Source organism: Salvelinus alpinus, chromosome 8, assembly GCF_045679555.1.
Source record: "Salvelinus alpinus chromosome 8, SLU_Salpinus.1, whole genome shotgun sequence".
Lineage (NCBI taxonomy): Eukaryota > Metazoa > Chordata > Actinopteri > Salmoniformes > Salmonidae > Salvelinus > Salvelinus alpinus.
In genome coordinates this window covers 9,413,997-9,430,289 of record NC_092093.1, presented here as the reverse complement: position 1 = coordinate 9,430,289, position 16,293 = coordinate 9,413,997, and the positions used below count along the sequence as shown (strand labels likewise).

The following is a 16,293-nucleotide window of genomic DNA, read 5'->3' as shown; positions in this document are numbered from 1 at the left end:
TTCTATAGCCTGGTCCCAGATCTGTTTGTGCGCTTGCCAGCTCCATTGTTCATTGACATGTCAATGACTGACAAGGAGTTGGCATGATTGCACAATAGATTGACACTCACACGATTATTGGTCTTCTTAACCAATATTTTCTTGGACAGCCGGCAGTCCTCCAATCTGAATCGAAGGATGATTATTTAAGATATTTCTCCTTGGCGTTTCATACAGATTGTCAAATTGCAAACTGCCTTATACCTATCATCCAATCTTTTTAGATATACACAAGTTCCTAGTGATTAGTGTCTACAGTTAGGGGGTTGATTAGTGTCTACAGTTAGGGGGTTGAGTATGACTCTGTGGGGCCTGGTCAAAAATAAGTACACTATATAGGGAACAGGAAGCCATTTGTGATGCAACCAAGATGTTACTCACCTGCATCTCCTCCTTCTCATCCACCAGTAAGAAGCTGCACACCTCCTCCAGTTTTGCTTTCAGGGCCTCCATCTCCCCTCCATCCCCAGTATCCAGGCTACTATCCTGGGCTTGCACCGGGGGAGGGTATGGGGTCACGGGGTGCTTCCTCTTGTTCACCCCGCTGTGGGTCCGCTTCTGGCAGTCCAAACAGAGGTTAATCTTACAGCCCTGGCAGCGCACCACCGCCCTCAGCCTGCCCCTGTTCACGCCAAAGCCGCTGTTGTTCCCTTTACAGGAGTCACAGAAAGGAACGTGTCCCGGGGCGATGCGGACCCTGTCATGATTCCTCATGCGTTCCTGACGATGGAGCTCAAGCTCGCAGAGGACGCACTGCAGGCTGCCGCACTCGTCGCATTCGAAGGCGGCCTCGTCTGAGCCGCCGCAGGCGTAGCTCTCCTGACACACCAGGATGGTGTTCATCCCCTTATCTACAGACGGACCTTGACCACTCATAATTAACACTTCGGTGTGGTCCTGCTAACAAGTGCGCCTTTATGCCGATAATCTGTGCCCGAGGAACTGTTGCTGAAGAGTCGAAAACTACACGAGGATAACATTTACATTTACATTTAAGTCATTTAGCAGACGCTCTTATCCAGAGCGACTTACAAATTGGAAAGTACACGAAACCAGACTGATGTAGAATATGTTTATGGCTATAGTCTATATAGTGTTAAAGATTTAAATGTTTTCTTCTTTAGTACGTTATGGTAGTAGTGCCTCTTCTATACTCTCCAAAACACTTAGCAGATCAATTGTCAAAATGAACTGTGACAGATCCCTTTGACATCAAATGACTCTAAGTTACAGGTCTGTCTGTCTGTCAGCAAAACAATCACAACGATTTCCTACATACATGTCCAGACATGCAGCTAGCACCACCTGCAAGCAATCGATAGCTGTCAACCACCAATAACATTGGCATTAGCTAACGTTAGCTAGCCTAGTGTTTGTTTAGCTGTTGTTGTTGGCTAAGCGACTTTGAGAGTAGAAATTGACAACGGTGACTCTATGCAAAAACAAATCTGAATATATATAAAAAGAAAACACTTACATATTTGTCAGTTACTCTACATCAACTGAAACGACCCATCAACAAAAGCCTTCATCAAGCCAAAAATATTGATCTAGTTAGTACAAGCAGCTAGCTAGTTTGTCCAGATGTTTCCTAACCTAAACACGTTCCTTCACCTTCTACATACAAAACAACGCAATACTCTTTTAATAAACAAACATGGTATGCAGTGTCAATCACAAAGATACCTTTGTATTTAAAAAAATATATATCTTGTAAGGATAATTTCGCTGCCCAACAGCTAGATGTTGTTCACAGTTTCATCAGCTGATCGGCTTGTTTTCATCCAGAGGTCAAAAGTTAGAGACCGCGAAGCATCCTGGGATATGTAGTATTACTCCTAGAGTTGTTGTTTTGAATCGATTTTTGAATCATTCCCCACAATGCACCTCAAAGTTTGTAGCTTGCCAGTTAGGTCAAAGAGGTTTTCTCATCGATGTTGTCCTAGTTTTGTGCAATTAATAGTCAATACTGAGAGGAAGTGCATTCCCGGATTCACGTTTGCTGGCTTTGAAGTAAACTAGTAGCGTATGAAAATATGTTAGTCATTGTTCATTTTTATAGTTTTTTCAGTCTCAACATTGTTAGCTAGCTCGTAAGCTGTCTACTCACCGAAGACGTTAGAGATAGCCTACATTAGTTTGACGTTAGCTAGACATCGCTCCAGTTCCAGCTATTGATATCCAGTAATCTAGAGTTTATGCAGAACGGTGACCAGCATTACAGCATGGAAGATGAAACCTACACGGACATCGACGGCAAGGCCATCTCTCTGGAATGTCAAAGTCACTCGGGTTTCTGCAGGGAGTTCACCGTTAGCTCGGCTAAAGTCTCCATAGGCAGAGTGATGGCTTACACTTGCGCCGTCTGGCTATCGGCCTACATCATATTTTTCGTCACTGAGGTAAGGAGACTGGCGCAGAGTAACCAAATGACACCCTATTCGCTATACAGTGTAATAGTTTTGACCATGACCCATGGGGCTCTCGTGAAATGTAGTGCACTATATAGGGTAAAGGGTTCCATTTGGGATTCCCTCCAGATACCCACTGGCACCTGCGTCAGTGGTCAACAATCCAGTTCCTGGAAGCTACTGGGTGTGCAGGATTTTGTTCCGGCCCGACACTAACACATCTGATTCAACCAACTGATCATCAGGTGTTGTGTGGTTGTATCAGGTGTGTTAGTGCAGGTCTAGAACAAAAGCGTGTCCCTATAGCGCTTTAGGGCCAGTGTCGATAACCTACTAAACTAGATTAATAATTTAACAATATAGCCTACACCTATAACTAAGTATTATTGTTGTTGTTGTTGTGCCTGTTGTGGTTCAATCAGTTCAATGCTGGTCTCTTCTCAAAGTCGCTGTATGCAGAGCACCCTGAGTCTACAGAGAAATTATTTTTTTTTTTACTTCAATGCCAGTCTCTTCATCTCTCTCCAGAACACAGCCGTTCTCTCCAGTGCCATAATCATCACCCTGGTCGGTATGATGGTCCACATCCACTTTGTGAAGGTGGACCATGAGACGCTGCTCATCATTGGTTCCCTGGGTGTCCAGGTGTCTTCTAGCTACGCCTCCGGCAGGGAGTCTACAGACTTCATAGAGATGGGGAAAATCAAAGACATAGTAATTAATGAAGCTATTCACATGGTGAGGAAGATTAAAGACATAGTAATTAATGAAGCTATTCACATGGTGAGGAAGATTAAAGACATAGTAATTAATGAAGCTATTCACATGGTGAGGAAGATCAAAGACATAGTAATTAATGAAGATATTCACGTTGTGAGGAAGATCAAAGACATAGTAATTAATGAAACTATTCACATGGTGAGGAAGATCAAAGACATAGTAATTAATGAAGCTATTCACATGGTGAGGAAAATCAAAGACATAGTAATTAATGAAGCTATTCACATGGTGAGGAAGATCAAAGACATAGTAATTAATGAAGCTATTCACATGGTGAGGAAGATCAAAGACAGTAATTAATGAAGCTATTCACATGGTGAGGAAGATCAAAGACAGTAATTAATGAAGCTATTCACATGGTGAGGAAAATCAAAGACATGGTAATTAATGAAGCTATTCACATGGTGAGGAAGATCAAAGACATAGTAATTAATGAAGCTATTCACATGGTGAGGAAATATAAAGATACTGAGCTGTTTGTATCATTTAGCCAATGAAGGTACATGTCCACAGTTGATTTGATCGTCAGTGAAGTCGTTGACTGCTTCTCGTTCAGATGAAGCTAGATGGATCCTGCTTCTCGTTCAGATGAATCTAGATGGATCCTTCTATGACTTCAGATGAAGCTAGCTGGATCCTGCTATGACTTCAGATGAAGCTAGATGGATCCTGCTATGACTTCAGATGAAGCTAGATGGATCCTGCTATGACTTCAGATGAAGCTAGATGGATCCTGCTATGACTTCAGATGAAGCTAGATGGATCCTTCTATGACTTCAGATGAAGCTAGATGGATCCTGCTTCTCGTTCAGATGAAGCTAGATGGATCCTGCTTCTCGTTCAGATGAATCTAGATGGATCCTGCTCTGACTTCAGATGAAGCTGGATAGATCCTGCTATGACTTCAGATGAAGCTAGATGGATCCTGCTCTGACTTCAGATGAAGCTAGATGGATCCTGCTCTGACTTCAGATGAAGCTAGATGGATCCTGCTCTGACTTCAGATGAAGCTAGATGGATCCTGCTCTGACTTCAGATGAAGCTAGATGGATCCTGCTCTGACTTCAGATGAAGCTAGATGGATCCTGCTCTGACTTCAGATGAAGCTAGATGGATCCTGCTCTGACTTCAGATGAAGCTAGATGGATCCTGCTCTGACTTCAGATGAAGCTAGATGGATCCTGCTCTGACTTCAGATGAAGCTAGATGGATCCTGCTCTGACTTCATATGAAGCTAGATAGATCCTGCTATGACTTCAGATGAAGCTAGATAGATCCTGCTTCTCGTTCAGATGAATCTAGATGGATCCTGCTATGACTTCAGATGAAGCTAGATAGATCCTGCTATGACTTCAGATGAAGCTAGATGGATCCTGCTTCTCGTTCAGATGAAGCTAGATAGATCCTGCTATGACTTCAGATGAAGCTAGATGGATCCTGCTATGACTTCAGATGAAGCTAGATGGATCCTGCTTCTCGTTCAGATGAAGCTAGATAGATCCTGCTATGACTTCAGATGAAGCTAGATGGATCCTGCTATGACTTCAGATGAAGCTAGATGGATCCTGCTTCTCGTTCAGATGAAGCTAGATAGATCCTGCTATGACTTCAGATGAAGCTAGATGGATCCTGCTTCTCGTTCAGATGAAGCTAGATAGATCCTGCTATGACTTCAGATGAATCTAGATGGATCCTGCTATGACTTCAGATGAATCTAGATGGATCCTGCTATGACTTCAGATGAATCTAGATGGATCCTGCTATGACTTCAGATGAATCTAGATGGATCCTGCTATGACTTCAGATGAAGCTAGATGGATCCTGCTATGACTTCAGATGAAGCTAGATAGATCCTGCTATGACTTCAGATGAAGCTAGATGGATCCTGCTCTGACTTATCTTAACCGTTGATGATTGACAGGACAGTTAACAATGAAAGTCACTTTTGGATAAAAGAGTCTGATAAATGGTATATACAGTATTATTATATTTTATTTTATATGCCCCTTTTGTTTCAGCAAACAGTCATCTACTACCTTTGCATCCTCTTGAAGGACCCCTCAGATCCAGAGGCAGTGTCCAGCGTGGTCCCGCTGTTTCAGGTGAGCTTCGGGATCATTATTGATCTAACATACTGTTTAAAATGCATTTCTGTATCTAAACTAAATCAAATCAAGCTTTATTTATACATCACATTTTAGGACATGTGAAATGTCCTGTGTGCTTCACAGGGGGGGAAAAAACTAATAAAATAAAACATTTGGCTTTGGATCTGGTGTAGTTTTACCCTGTGTTGAAGCCATAACCCTGTGTTGATGCCTAATAACCCTGTGTTGATGCCTAATAACCCTGTGTTGAAGCCTAATAACCCTGTGTTGAAGCCTAATAACCCTGTGTTGAAGCCTAATAACCCTGCGTTGAAGCCATAACCCTGCGTTGAAGCCTAATAACCCTGCGTTGAAGCCATAACCCTGCGTTGAAGCCATAACCCTGCGTTGAAGCCATAACCCTGCGTTGAAGCCATAACCCTGCGTTGAAGCCATAACCCTGCGTTGAAGCCATAACCCTGCGTTGAAGCCATAACCCTGCGTTGAAGCCATAACCCTGCGTTGAAGCCATAACCCTGCGTTGAAGCCATAACCCTGCGTTGAAGCCATAACCCTGCGTTGAAGCCATAACCCTGCATTGAAGCCATAACCCTGCGTTGAAGCCATCACCCTGCGTTGAAGCCATAACCCTGCGTTGAAGCCATAACCCTGCGTTGAAGCCATAACCCTGCGTTGAAGCCATAACCCTGCGTTGAAGCCATAACCCTGCGTTGAAGCCATAACCCTGCGTTGAAGCCATAACCCTGCGTTGAAGCCATTACCCTGCGTTGAAGCCATTACCCTGCGTTGAAGCCATTACCCTGCGTTGAAGCCATTACCCTGCGTTGAAGCCATAACCCAGCGTTGAAGCCATTACCCTGTGTTGAAGCCATTACCCTGCGTTGAAGCCATTACCCTGCGTTGAAGCCATAACCCAGCGTTGAAGCCATTACCCTGTGTTGAAGCCATTACCCTGCGTTGAAGCCATTACCCTGCGTTGAAGCCATAACCCAGCGTTGAAGCCATTACCCTGTGTTGAAGCCATTACCCTGCGTTGAAGCCATTACCCTGCGTTGAAGCCATAACCCAGCGTTGAAGCCATTACCCTGTGTTGAAGCCATTACCCTGTGTTGAAGTCTTTCTCACCTCTATATCCACCTATCTGATTCTAGTCTACCTTTCATTCCTCTTTCAGAGCTCAAAACCAAGGCTGAACTGCCTGGTCAAAGTGTACAAGAGCTGCCAGGAGATTCTAGCTAAGTGCTGAGGGTGATGATGTCATCCTGGTCATTTGGTAAACCGTCTGGGTGAACCACGTTGACGTCATGTTTGGGAAAAGCACAGTCGCTGACATCACTGCATTCCGATGCTTCAAACCACTGACTTCGCCGCATACCAAGTCATGCAACATGTTTTGAATATTTCTCAGATTATGTTATCAATTCTCAATGGAAAGAAAAACTGATGATACACATGTCATTGTCAAATTATTGTCTTTTAAAAAATATATATTTTCAGGTCATTTTCCACACACCAGTTTTTAGTAATGCAAGACAGGATCCATTAGGTCATCCCACTAAAATATACTATACTCTTAAGATTCTCAGTAAGAGAGTAGTTTATGAATGTAAGTCCTTATTTGGTGTTACCTAATGTTGTTATTTACTTCTATGTCTTAGAATTTGATACATCTACTTGAACAGTGTTTACCTGTAACTATTTCCCTACTTGATAAGCTCGTTAACTTGAAGGATTTCCTGTTGGAACTATGAATTTAGAAATAGCCTCTTTCTTCCTTAGATGCAAATTTTTATATTATTATATATTTACAAATATTGTATTCCATTTGAAGAGTTAATAGTATTTATCATGTAATTTAAATAAGAATTTGTTCTTAATACTGACTTGCTTAGTTAAATAAATAAAGTACTGTCACTAGCTGCTATTCTTTCCATCGCCAGTAGAGGGCAGGACCTACCACCTTTAACTCGGAACAGAACCACCTGTCTCCATTGCTGTCGGCTAATGGGGATCCTACGGTTGCTATTATTTACTTGGAGAGCCAGCATTCCTGCAATAAGTTCAGCAATACTAATCGTAAAATCTGATTCTTAAACTTAACCTTAAATGCACTTCTTATCTTATGCCTAACCCTATATTTTTAAGACCAAAAAAGCGATTTTTGGGGTTTCTGACATAGTGGCCTACAGCCAAATTATGCAGATGGTAAAGAAAAATATTAAGGATGAGCCTGAAACCAGCTGATCTAGACAGACACTGTTATGTGGTCTAGATCTTCCCTAACGGGGTCAATACGGACCGCAGGTATCATATGTACGTACATAAGACATGGAAGAATGCATAGAATTGCAGGAAATTAGTTTTAAAACTGCTACAAAATATATCTGCCCATGAAAAATGTGTAGAATTGTGGGAATTTAGCGTTAAAACTGCAACATTTTCTCTCCGCCAACAAGAGTGGTGGGAACAGTTAGGGCTGGCATGGGTTGCGATGTTGGTTTGTTAAAATGATTTTATCCGGAAGCTATCCGGAACATATCCCAGTCCGCGTGATCAAAACAATCTTGAAGCGTGGATTCCGATTGGTCAGACCAGCGTTGAATAGTCCTTTGCACGGGTACTTCCTGTTTGAGTTTCTGTCTACAGGAAGGGAGGAGCAAAACGGAGTCGTGGCCAGATTTGCCGAAAGGAGAAAGACACTTTCATATGAGCTAGATAGATCTAGATAGACACTGTGTCATAGGGTCTAGATAGACACTGTGTCATAGGGTCTAGATAGACACTGTGTCATAGGGTCTAGATAGACACTGTGTCATAGGGTCTAGATAGACACTGTGTCATAGGGTCTAGATAGACACTGTGTCATATGGTCTAGATAGATCTAGATAGACACTGTGTCATAGGGTCTAGATAGACACTGTGTCATAGGGTCTAGATAGACACTGTGTCATAGGGTCTAGATAGACACTGTGTCATAGGGTCTAGATAGACACTGTGTCATATGGTCTAGATAGACACTGTGTCATAGGGTCTAGATAGACACTGTGTCATATGGTCTAGATAGACACTGTGTCATATGGTCTAGATAGACACTGTGTCATAGGGTCTAGATAGACACTGTGTCATAGGGTCTAGATAGACACTGTGTCATATGGTCTAGATAGACACTGTGTCATATGGTCTAGATAGACACTGTGTCATAGGGTCTAGATAGACACTGTGTCATAGGGTCTAGATAGACACTGTGTCATAGGGTCTAGATAGACACTGTGTCATAGGGTCTAGATAGACACTGTGTCATAGGGTCTAGATAGACACTGTGTCATATGGTCTAGATAGACACTGTGTCATAGGGTCTAGATAGACACTGTGTCATAGGGTCTAGATAGACACTGTGTCATAGGGTCTAGATCAGTGGAGGCTGGTGAGGGGAGGACGACTCATAATAATGGATGGAATGGAGTCAGTGGAGTGGTATCAACCACATGGAAACCATGGAAACCACCTCTTTGATGTGGTTGATACCACTCCATTGACTCCGTTCCATCCATTATTATGAGCCGTCCTCCCCTCACCAGCCTCCACTGATCTAGATTATATAACTACTGGTGGGTCAGTCAGGGCAGCACTTTGTGATTTCGTTATGCAATATATTTTCTGTCAGGAAATGTTTTCTGTCCAAACTGTCCTCTCGGTGTGGTCGTTTTGCATCCGTTCTGTACTGAGCTGATGGTCGTTTTGCATCCGTTCAGTACTGAGCTTATCTCCCCCAGGGGATCCAGAGATAAAGTATGTCTCCCAAATGGCACCATATTCCCTATATAGTACACTACTTTTAACCAGAGCCCTATGGCACCCTATTCCCTATGTAGGGCACAGCTGTTGATCAGAGCTCTATGGCACCCTATTCCCTATATAGTGTTGACTAGAGCCCTATGGCATCCTATTCCGTATGTAGTGCACTACTGTTAATCAGAGCCCTATTGACCAGGGGCCAACTAGTGCACTATGTAGGGAATCGGGTGCTATTTAGGATGCGCGCCGTTTCATAAGACTGAGCACCTCTCACTTTGTTCTGTAGGCAAAACCCACGTGTCTGTTTCATCGACATAATATCAGCACTGTTAGGTTCCCTGTGGCTGTTAGCTTTAGAGCTGCTAGTCTACTGTTGGTATTTAACACAGCAGGAACTGATAAGGACTTAAAGAGGGTTGGAAGGGTTTGAACCCCCAATTAACATAGGCTCAATGAGGGTATGATTTAGCTAGTTTGTTGATAGAACTTGTTTTACTTGTGTGTGTGTGTGATTATTTTTTGGTAGTCGTTGAATCCCGCAGTTGTCATGGGGATTGAGGCCAAGGACAAAATGACATTGTGCTCAGGGCGGCTGCCGATGCCATCCGTTAATAACTAACTAAATAGACAGTTTTGGACAAAGCTACACTAATGTTTGTATCATAACAGTTCTCTGTCTTTGTGTCCCAAACGGCACAGTATTCCTTATATACACCGAGTATACCAAACATTTGGACCACCTTCTTAATATTGAGTTGCACCCCCCCCCCCCCCCACACAAACACACATACACACACACACACACACACACACACACACACACACTCAAACCGGTGTGCCTGGCACCTACTACCATACCTTGTTCAAAGGCACTTAAATCTTTTGTCTTGCCCGTTCATCCTCTGAATGGCACACATACACAATCCATGTCTCAATTGTCTCAACGCTTAAAAATCTGTCTTTAATCCGTCTCCTCCCCTTCAACTACACTGATTGAAGTGGATTTAACAGGTGACATCAACGAGGGATCATAGCTTTCAACTGGATTCACCTGGTCAGTCTATGTCATGGAAAGAGCAGGTGTTCTTAATGTTTTGTACATTCAGTGTAGTGCACCACTACTATCTACTAAAGATGTGCACTACACTGAATAGGATGTCATTTGGGAAGCACCCTTTGGCTATGTAGGCCTCCTTTATTTTGATCTCTACTGTCACAGTAGGCTGTCTGATATAATACCTGAAGAGAAGCTCGGTGCCATTTAACAATGTTTTTTCAGTTGAGCGTACCAGATAATTATGTTTTTTCTGTCCCACGCCTCTCTTCTGTATCTCAGCCTCAACACTCCCTGTAAATAGTCTCTCCGTTCTCCATCTGTTCTGTTGTTGCATATAAAGCCATTGAAGCGGTTAGTCAGGTTTGCCTCCTTTATTAAAAGCTCTTATCTGCGCTCCATCACTGCTTCACAGGAAATATTTATTTACTGGGTTACTTTCACTTGAAAAGATACCTGTTTTTATTTATTATCCATTATTTAACTAGGCAAGTTAGTTAAGAACAAAGTCTTATTTACAATGACAGCCTACCAGGGAACAGTGCCTGCCTTGTTCAGGAGCAGAACAATATATTTTTACCTTATCTGCTTGGGGATTCGATCTTGCAACCTCGCAGTTACTAGCCCAACGTGCTAACCACTAGGCTACTTGCCACCCCATTTGTTCAAGAGAACTTCTTCGCCAAACAGAATTGGTATGAACCATAACACCCCTGTAGCACATCAGAGCAGGAATAGGCCTGATACTGTAACACCACTTAGTTTATAGGTCAAAGTTCAACAAACATCATTAACTTTCTCAACAGGGGCTTTCCCTCTGTCCTGTGGACCATTTGTAGCCCTCCAGGCCTGTGAACCCAGACCCCCCCCCCTACTTCCCCCTGTCCTCCCCCTGTGTCAACCCCCCCCCCCCCCCCCCCCTATACTCCAGTCCTGCTCCAGGGGCGTTAAAACAAGCAGAAGAGTGTGAGTTGATACCTGACAGTGCACGTCTAATCTGCCCCCTGCTTGGGAAAGCCCCTCTCCTCTGCCCTCCCAGCTCCTCTACCATCCCCAGCTCTAACCCCCCTGCTGGTTCTGATTTAAGATCAGCAGGTGTCTGTAGTTTACGGTGCCCGTTCAGAGGACCTGAGATGTGGGGAGGTGTTGGTCGGTCGCTCCCAGGCTATTGCCTCTGGGCCTGGTCCCTCTGGTTCCTGACTGTTTCACACCTCCACCTCCTCCTCTCTTTCGTCGTGGGCTCTATTATTCTGTCAGAGACCTCCTCTTCACAGCAGTGTAACACACCATCACCGCCACACCAACTCACATACAGTGTGAACTCAACACGCTGCTCTGTCATTTTACACACACACACACACAGCGGCCCGTAGACTCACACCTTGCTGCTCGGTTTGACGGCCCCCCCAAAAAAATGTCAAATGAAGCAATACCGACGCTGTAACCTATGAAGAAATATTATGAAATATTACGGTGTAATCGTCCATATTGTTTACTTGTGTTACTGTTCAGATTGATAGTGATATAGTTGATAGTGATATAGTTGATAGTGATATGATTGATAGTGATATGGTTGATAGTGATATGATTGATAGTGATATGGTTGATAGTGATATGGTTGATAGTGATATGGTTGATAGTGATATGGTTGATAGTGATATGATTGATAGTGATACGGTTGATAGTGATGCGATTGATAGTGATATGATTGATAGTGATATGATTGATAGTGGTATGATTGATAGTGATATGATTGATAGTGATATGGTTGATAGTGATGTGATTGATAGTGATATGGTTGATAGTGATATGATTGATAGTGATATGGTTGATAGTGATATGGCTGATAGTGATGCGATTGATAGTGATATGGTTGATAGTGATATGATTGATAGTGATATGATTGATAGTGATATGATTGATAGTGATATGGTTGATAGTGATGTGATTGATAGTGATATGATTGATAGTGATATGATTGATCGTGATATGGTTGATAGTGATGTGATTGATAGTGATATGGTTGATAGTGATGTGATTGATAGTGATGTGATTGATAGTGATATTTTGATATTGATATGATTGATAGTGATATGATATGATTGATAGTGATGTGATATAGTTGATAGTGATATGGTTGATAGTGATATAGTTGATAGTGATGTGATTTATAGTGATATGATTGATAGTGATATGATTGATAGTGATATGGTTGATAGTGATATGGTTGATAGTGATGTGATTGATAGTGATATGATTGATAGTGATATGGTTGATAGTGATATTTTGATAGTGATATGATTGATAGTGATATGGTTGATAGTGATATGATTGATAGTGATATGATTGGTAGTGATATAGTTGATGGTGATATGGTTGATAGTGATATAGTTGATAGTGATGTGATTGATAGTGATATGATTGATAGTGATATGATTGATAGTGATATGGTTGATAGTGATATGATATGATTGATAGTGACGTGATTGATAGTGATATAGTTGGTTGTGATATGGTTGATAGTGATATGGTTGATAGTGATATGATTGATAGTGATATGGTTGATAGTGATATGGTTGATAGTGATGTGATTGATAGTGATATGATTGATAGTGATATGGTTGATAGTGATATGGTTGATAGTGATAAGGTTGATAGTGATAGTGATATGATTGATAGTGATATGGTGATAGTGATATGATTGATAGTGATATGATTGATAGTGATATGATTGATAGTGATATGATTGATAGTGATATGGTTGATAGTGATATGGTTGATAGTGATAAGGTTGATAGTGATAGTGATATGATTGATAGTGATATGGTTGATAGTGATATGGTTGATAGTGATAATGTTGATAGTGATAGTGATATGATTGATAGTGATATGGTTGATAGTGATATGATTGATAGTGATATGGTTGATAGTGATATGATTGATAGTGATATGGTTGATAGTGATATGGTTGATAGTGATATGGTTGATAGTGATATGATTGATAGTGATATGGTTGATAGTGATGTGATTGATAGTGATATGATTGATAGTGATATGGTTGATAGTGATATGGTTGATAGTGATATGGTTGATAGTGATAAGGTTGATAGTGATAGTGATATGATTGATAGTGATATGGTTGATAGTGATATGATTGATAGTGATATGATTGATAGTGAGATGGTTGATAGTGAGATGGTTGATAGTGATATTTTGATAGTGATGTGATATGATTGATCGACATCTTTCCGAGGTGATGCTTGTTGCCCGGCTCAGTGCTAAGCTATACATACTGTGTCAGTCCCCAGCCGACAGACCACACATACACCTGAGGGGTTTGGGGTATTTTTTCAAAGGAGTTCATGTCTCTGTTTTCTATGGAGTCCCACCTACCCCAGATTGACGGGTTAGTAGGTAGGAGGTGGTTGCTGGACTAGACTGTGAGTGCCCCAGGGTTGAGTTGGTTTGGAGTGGGATTCAGGAGACTTAGGACCCCCTCCCCCCACCAGACACACACCCTCATCACATCCTAAGGGCATTCCCTCTGTGTGACATTTGCAGGCTGTGAGCTAAGCAGAGCAACAGAGTAGCAACCCGATGGGGACAGGGCAGGAACAGGGCAGGAACTCTCCTATCCACTCTGCTGTCACTTTACGAGGAGCAGGAGTCAAGAGACACTGTGTCTTATGTTCTAGATCAGTCAAGAGACACTGTGTCTTATGTTCTAGATCAGTCAAGAGACACTGTGTCTTATGTTCTAGATCAGTCAAGAGACACTGTCTTATGTTCTAGATCAGTCAAGAGACACTGTGTCGTATGTTCTAGATCAGTCAAGAGACACTGTCTTATGTTCTAGATCAGTCAAGAGACACTGTGTCATATGTTCTAGATCAGTCAAGAGACACTGTCTTATGTTCTAGATCAGTCAAGAGACACTGTGTCATATGTTCTAGATCAGTCAAGAGACACTGTCATATGTTCCAGATCAGTCAAGAGACACTGTGTCATATGCTCTAGATCAGTCAAGAGACACTGTGTCATATGTTCTAGATCAGTCAAGAGACACTGTGTCATATGTTCTAGATCAGTCAAGAGACACTGTGTCGTATGTTCTAGATCAGTCAAGAGACACTGTGTCGTATGTTCTAGATCAGTCAAGAGACACTGTGTCATATGTTCTAGATCAGTCAAGAGACACTGTGTCTTATGTTCTAGATCAGTCAAGAGACACTGTGTCGTATGTTCTAGATCAGTCAAGAGACACTGTGTCTTATGTTCTAGATCAGTCAAGAGACACTGTGTCATATGCTCTAGATCAGTCAAGAGACACTGTGTCATATGTTCTAGATCAGTCAAGAGACACTGTGTCGTATGTTCTAGATCAGTCAAGAGACACTGTGTCATATGTTCTAGATCAGTCAAGAGACACTGTGTCGTATGTTCTAGATCAGTCAAGAGACACTGTGTCATATGTTCTAGATCAGTCAAGAGACACTGTGTCATATGTTCTAGATCAGTCAAGAGACACTGTGTCGTATGTTCTACAGTGGGGAGAACAAGTATTTGATACACTGCCGATTTTGCAGGTTTTCCTACTTACAAAGCGTGTAGAGGTCTGTAATTTTTATCATAGGTACACTTCAACTATGAGAGACGGAATCTAAAACAAAAATCCAGAAAATCACATTGTATGATTTTTAAGTAATTAATTTGCATTTTATTGCATGACATAAGTATTTGATACATCAGAAAAGCAGAACTTAATATTTGGTACAGAAACCTTTGTTTGCAATTACAGAGATCATACGTTTCCTGTAGTTCTTGACTAGGTTTGCACACACTGCAGCAGGGATTTTGGCCCACTCCTCCCTACAGATCTTCTCCAGATCCTTCAGGTTTCGGGGCTGTCGCTGGGCAATACGGAGTTTCAGCTCCCTCCAAAGATTTTCTATTGGGTTCAGGTCTGGAGACTGGCTAGGCCACTCCAGGACCTTGAGATGCTTCTTACGGAGCCACTCCTTAGTTGCCATGGCTGTGTGCTTCGTGTCGTTGTCATGCTGGAAGACCCAGCCACGACCCATCTTCAATGCTCTTACTGAGGGAAGGAGGTTGTTGGCCAAGATCTCGCGATACATGGCCCCATCCATCCTCCCCTCAATACGGTGCAGTCGTCCTGTCCCCTTTGCAGAAAAGCATCCCCAAAGAATGATGTTTCCACCTCCATGCTTCACGGTTGGGATGGTGTTCTTGGGGTTGTACTCATACTTCTTCTTCCTCCAAACACGGCGAGTGGAGTTAGACCAAAAAGCTATATTTTTGTCTCATCAGACCACATGACCTTCTCCCATTCCTCCTCTGGATCATCCAGATGGTCATTGGCAAACTTCAGACAGGCCTGGACATGCACTGGCTTAAGCAGGGGGACCTTGCGTGCGCTGCAGGATTTTAATCCATGACGGCATAGTGTGTTACTAATGGTTTTCTTTGAGACTGTGGTCCCAGCTCTCTTCAGGTCATTTACCAGGTCCTGCCGTGTAGTTCTGGGCTGATCCCTCACCTTCCTCATGATCATTGATGCCCCACGAGGTGAAATCTTGCATGGAGCCCCAGACCGAGGGTGATTGACCGTCATCTTGAACTTCTTCCATTTTCTAATAATTGCGCCAACAGTTGTTTCCTTCTCACCAAGCTGCTTGCCTATTGTCCTGTAGCCCATCCCAGCCTTGTGCAGGTCTACAATTTTATGCCTGATGTCCTTACACAGCTCTCTGGTCTTGGCCATTGTGGAGAGGTTGGAATCTGTTTGATTGAGTGTGTGGACAGGTGTCTTTTATACAGGTAACGAGTTCAAACAGGTGCAGTTAATACAGGTAATGAGTGGAGAACAGGAGGGCTTCTTAAAGAAAAACTAACAGGTCTGTGAGAGCCGGAATTCTTACTGGTTGGTAGGTGATCAAATACTTATGTCATGCAATAAAATGCAAATTAATTATTTAAAAATCATACAATGTGATTTTCTGGATTTTTGTTTTAGATTCCGTCTCTCACAGTTGAAGTGTACCTATGATAAAAATTACAGACCTCTACATGCTTTGTAAGTAGGAAA

The 16,293-nt window shown here is 42.3% G+C and overlaps 2 protein-coding genes across 3 annotated transcripts in view; one reads left to right on the top strand and one right to left on the bottom strand.

Moving 5' to 3' along the window:
* Positions 1–1,868, bottom strand: part of LOC139582517 (zinc finger FYVE domain-containing protein 1-like) — a 28,667-nt gene extending 26,799 nt beyond the window's left edge. Inside the window, exons 1-2 of one of the 2 annotated variants that reach the window (XM_071412594.1) lie at positions 1,088–1,868; positions 421–1,017 (exon numbers count right to left, since the gene is read on the bottom strand). In XM_071412594.1, the coding sequence (XP_071268695.1) occupies positions 421–915 (495 nt within the window). In that variant the 5' untranslated portion in view covers positions 916–1,017; positions 1,088–1,868. Of the gene's footprint in view, positions 1–420 lie in introns of both variants that reach the window. The other variant, XM_071412595.1, reaches the window with a different exon arrangement.
* A 35-nt stretch (positions 1,869–1,903) lies between these two features.
* LOC139582518 (phosphatidylinositol N-acetylglucosaminyltransferase subunit H-like) lies at positions 1,904–7,255 on the top strand. Its single transcript, XM_071412597.1, has 4 exons — positions 1,904–2,441; positions 2,979–3,188; positions 5,249–5,332; positions 6,513–7,255. The coding sequence occupies exons 1-4, from the start codon at positions 2,238–2,240 to the stop codon at positions 6,582–6,584; spliced, it is 570 nt and encodes a 189-aa protein (XP_071268698.1). The 5' UTR covers positions 1,904–2,237; the 3' UTR covers positions 6,585–7,255.
* The last annotated feature ends 9,038 nt before the right edge of the window (positions 7,256–16,293 follow it).

Coding starts and splice junctions, on each gene's coding strand:
- LOC139582518 (XM_071412597.1), top strand. CDS start 2,238: ATGCAGAACGGTGACCAGCATTACAGCATGGAAGATGAAACCTACACG. Junction 2,442..2,978: donor TCATATTTTTCGTCACTGAG/GTAAGGAGACTG, acceptor ATCTCTCTCCAG/AACACAGCCGTTCTCTCCAG. Junction 5,333..6,512: donor GCGTGGTCCCGCTGTTTCAG/GTGAGCTTCGGG, acceptor TTCCTCTTTCAG/AGCTCAAAACCAAGGCTGAA.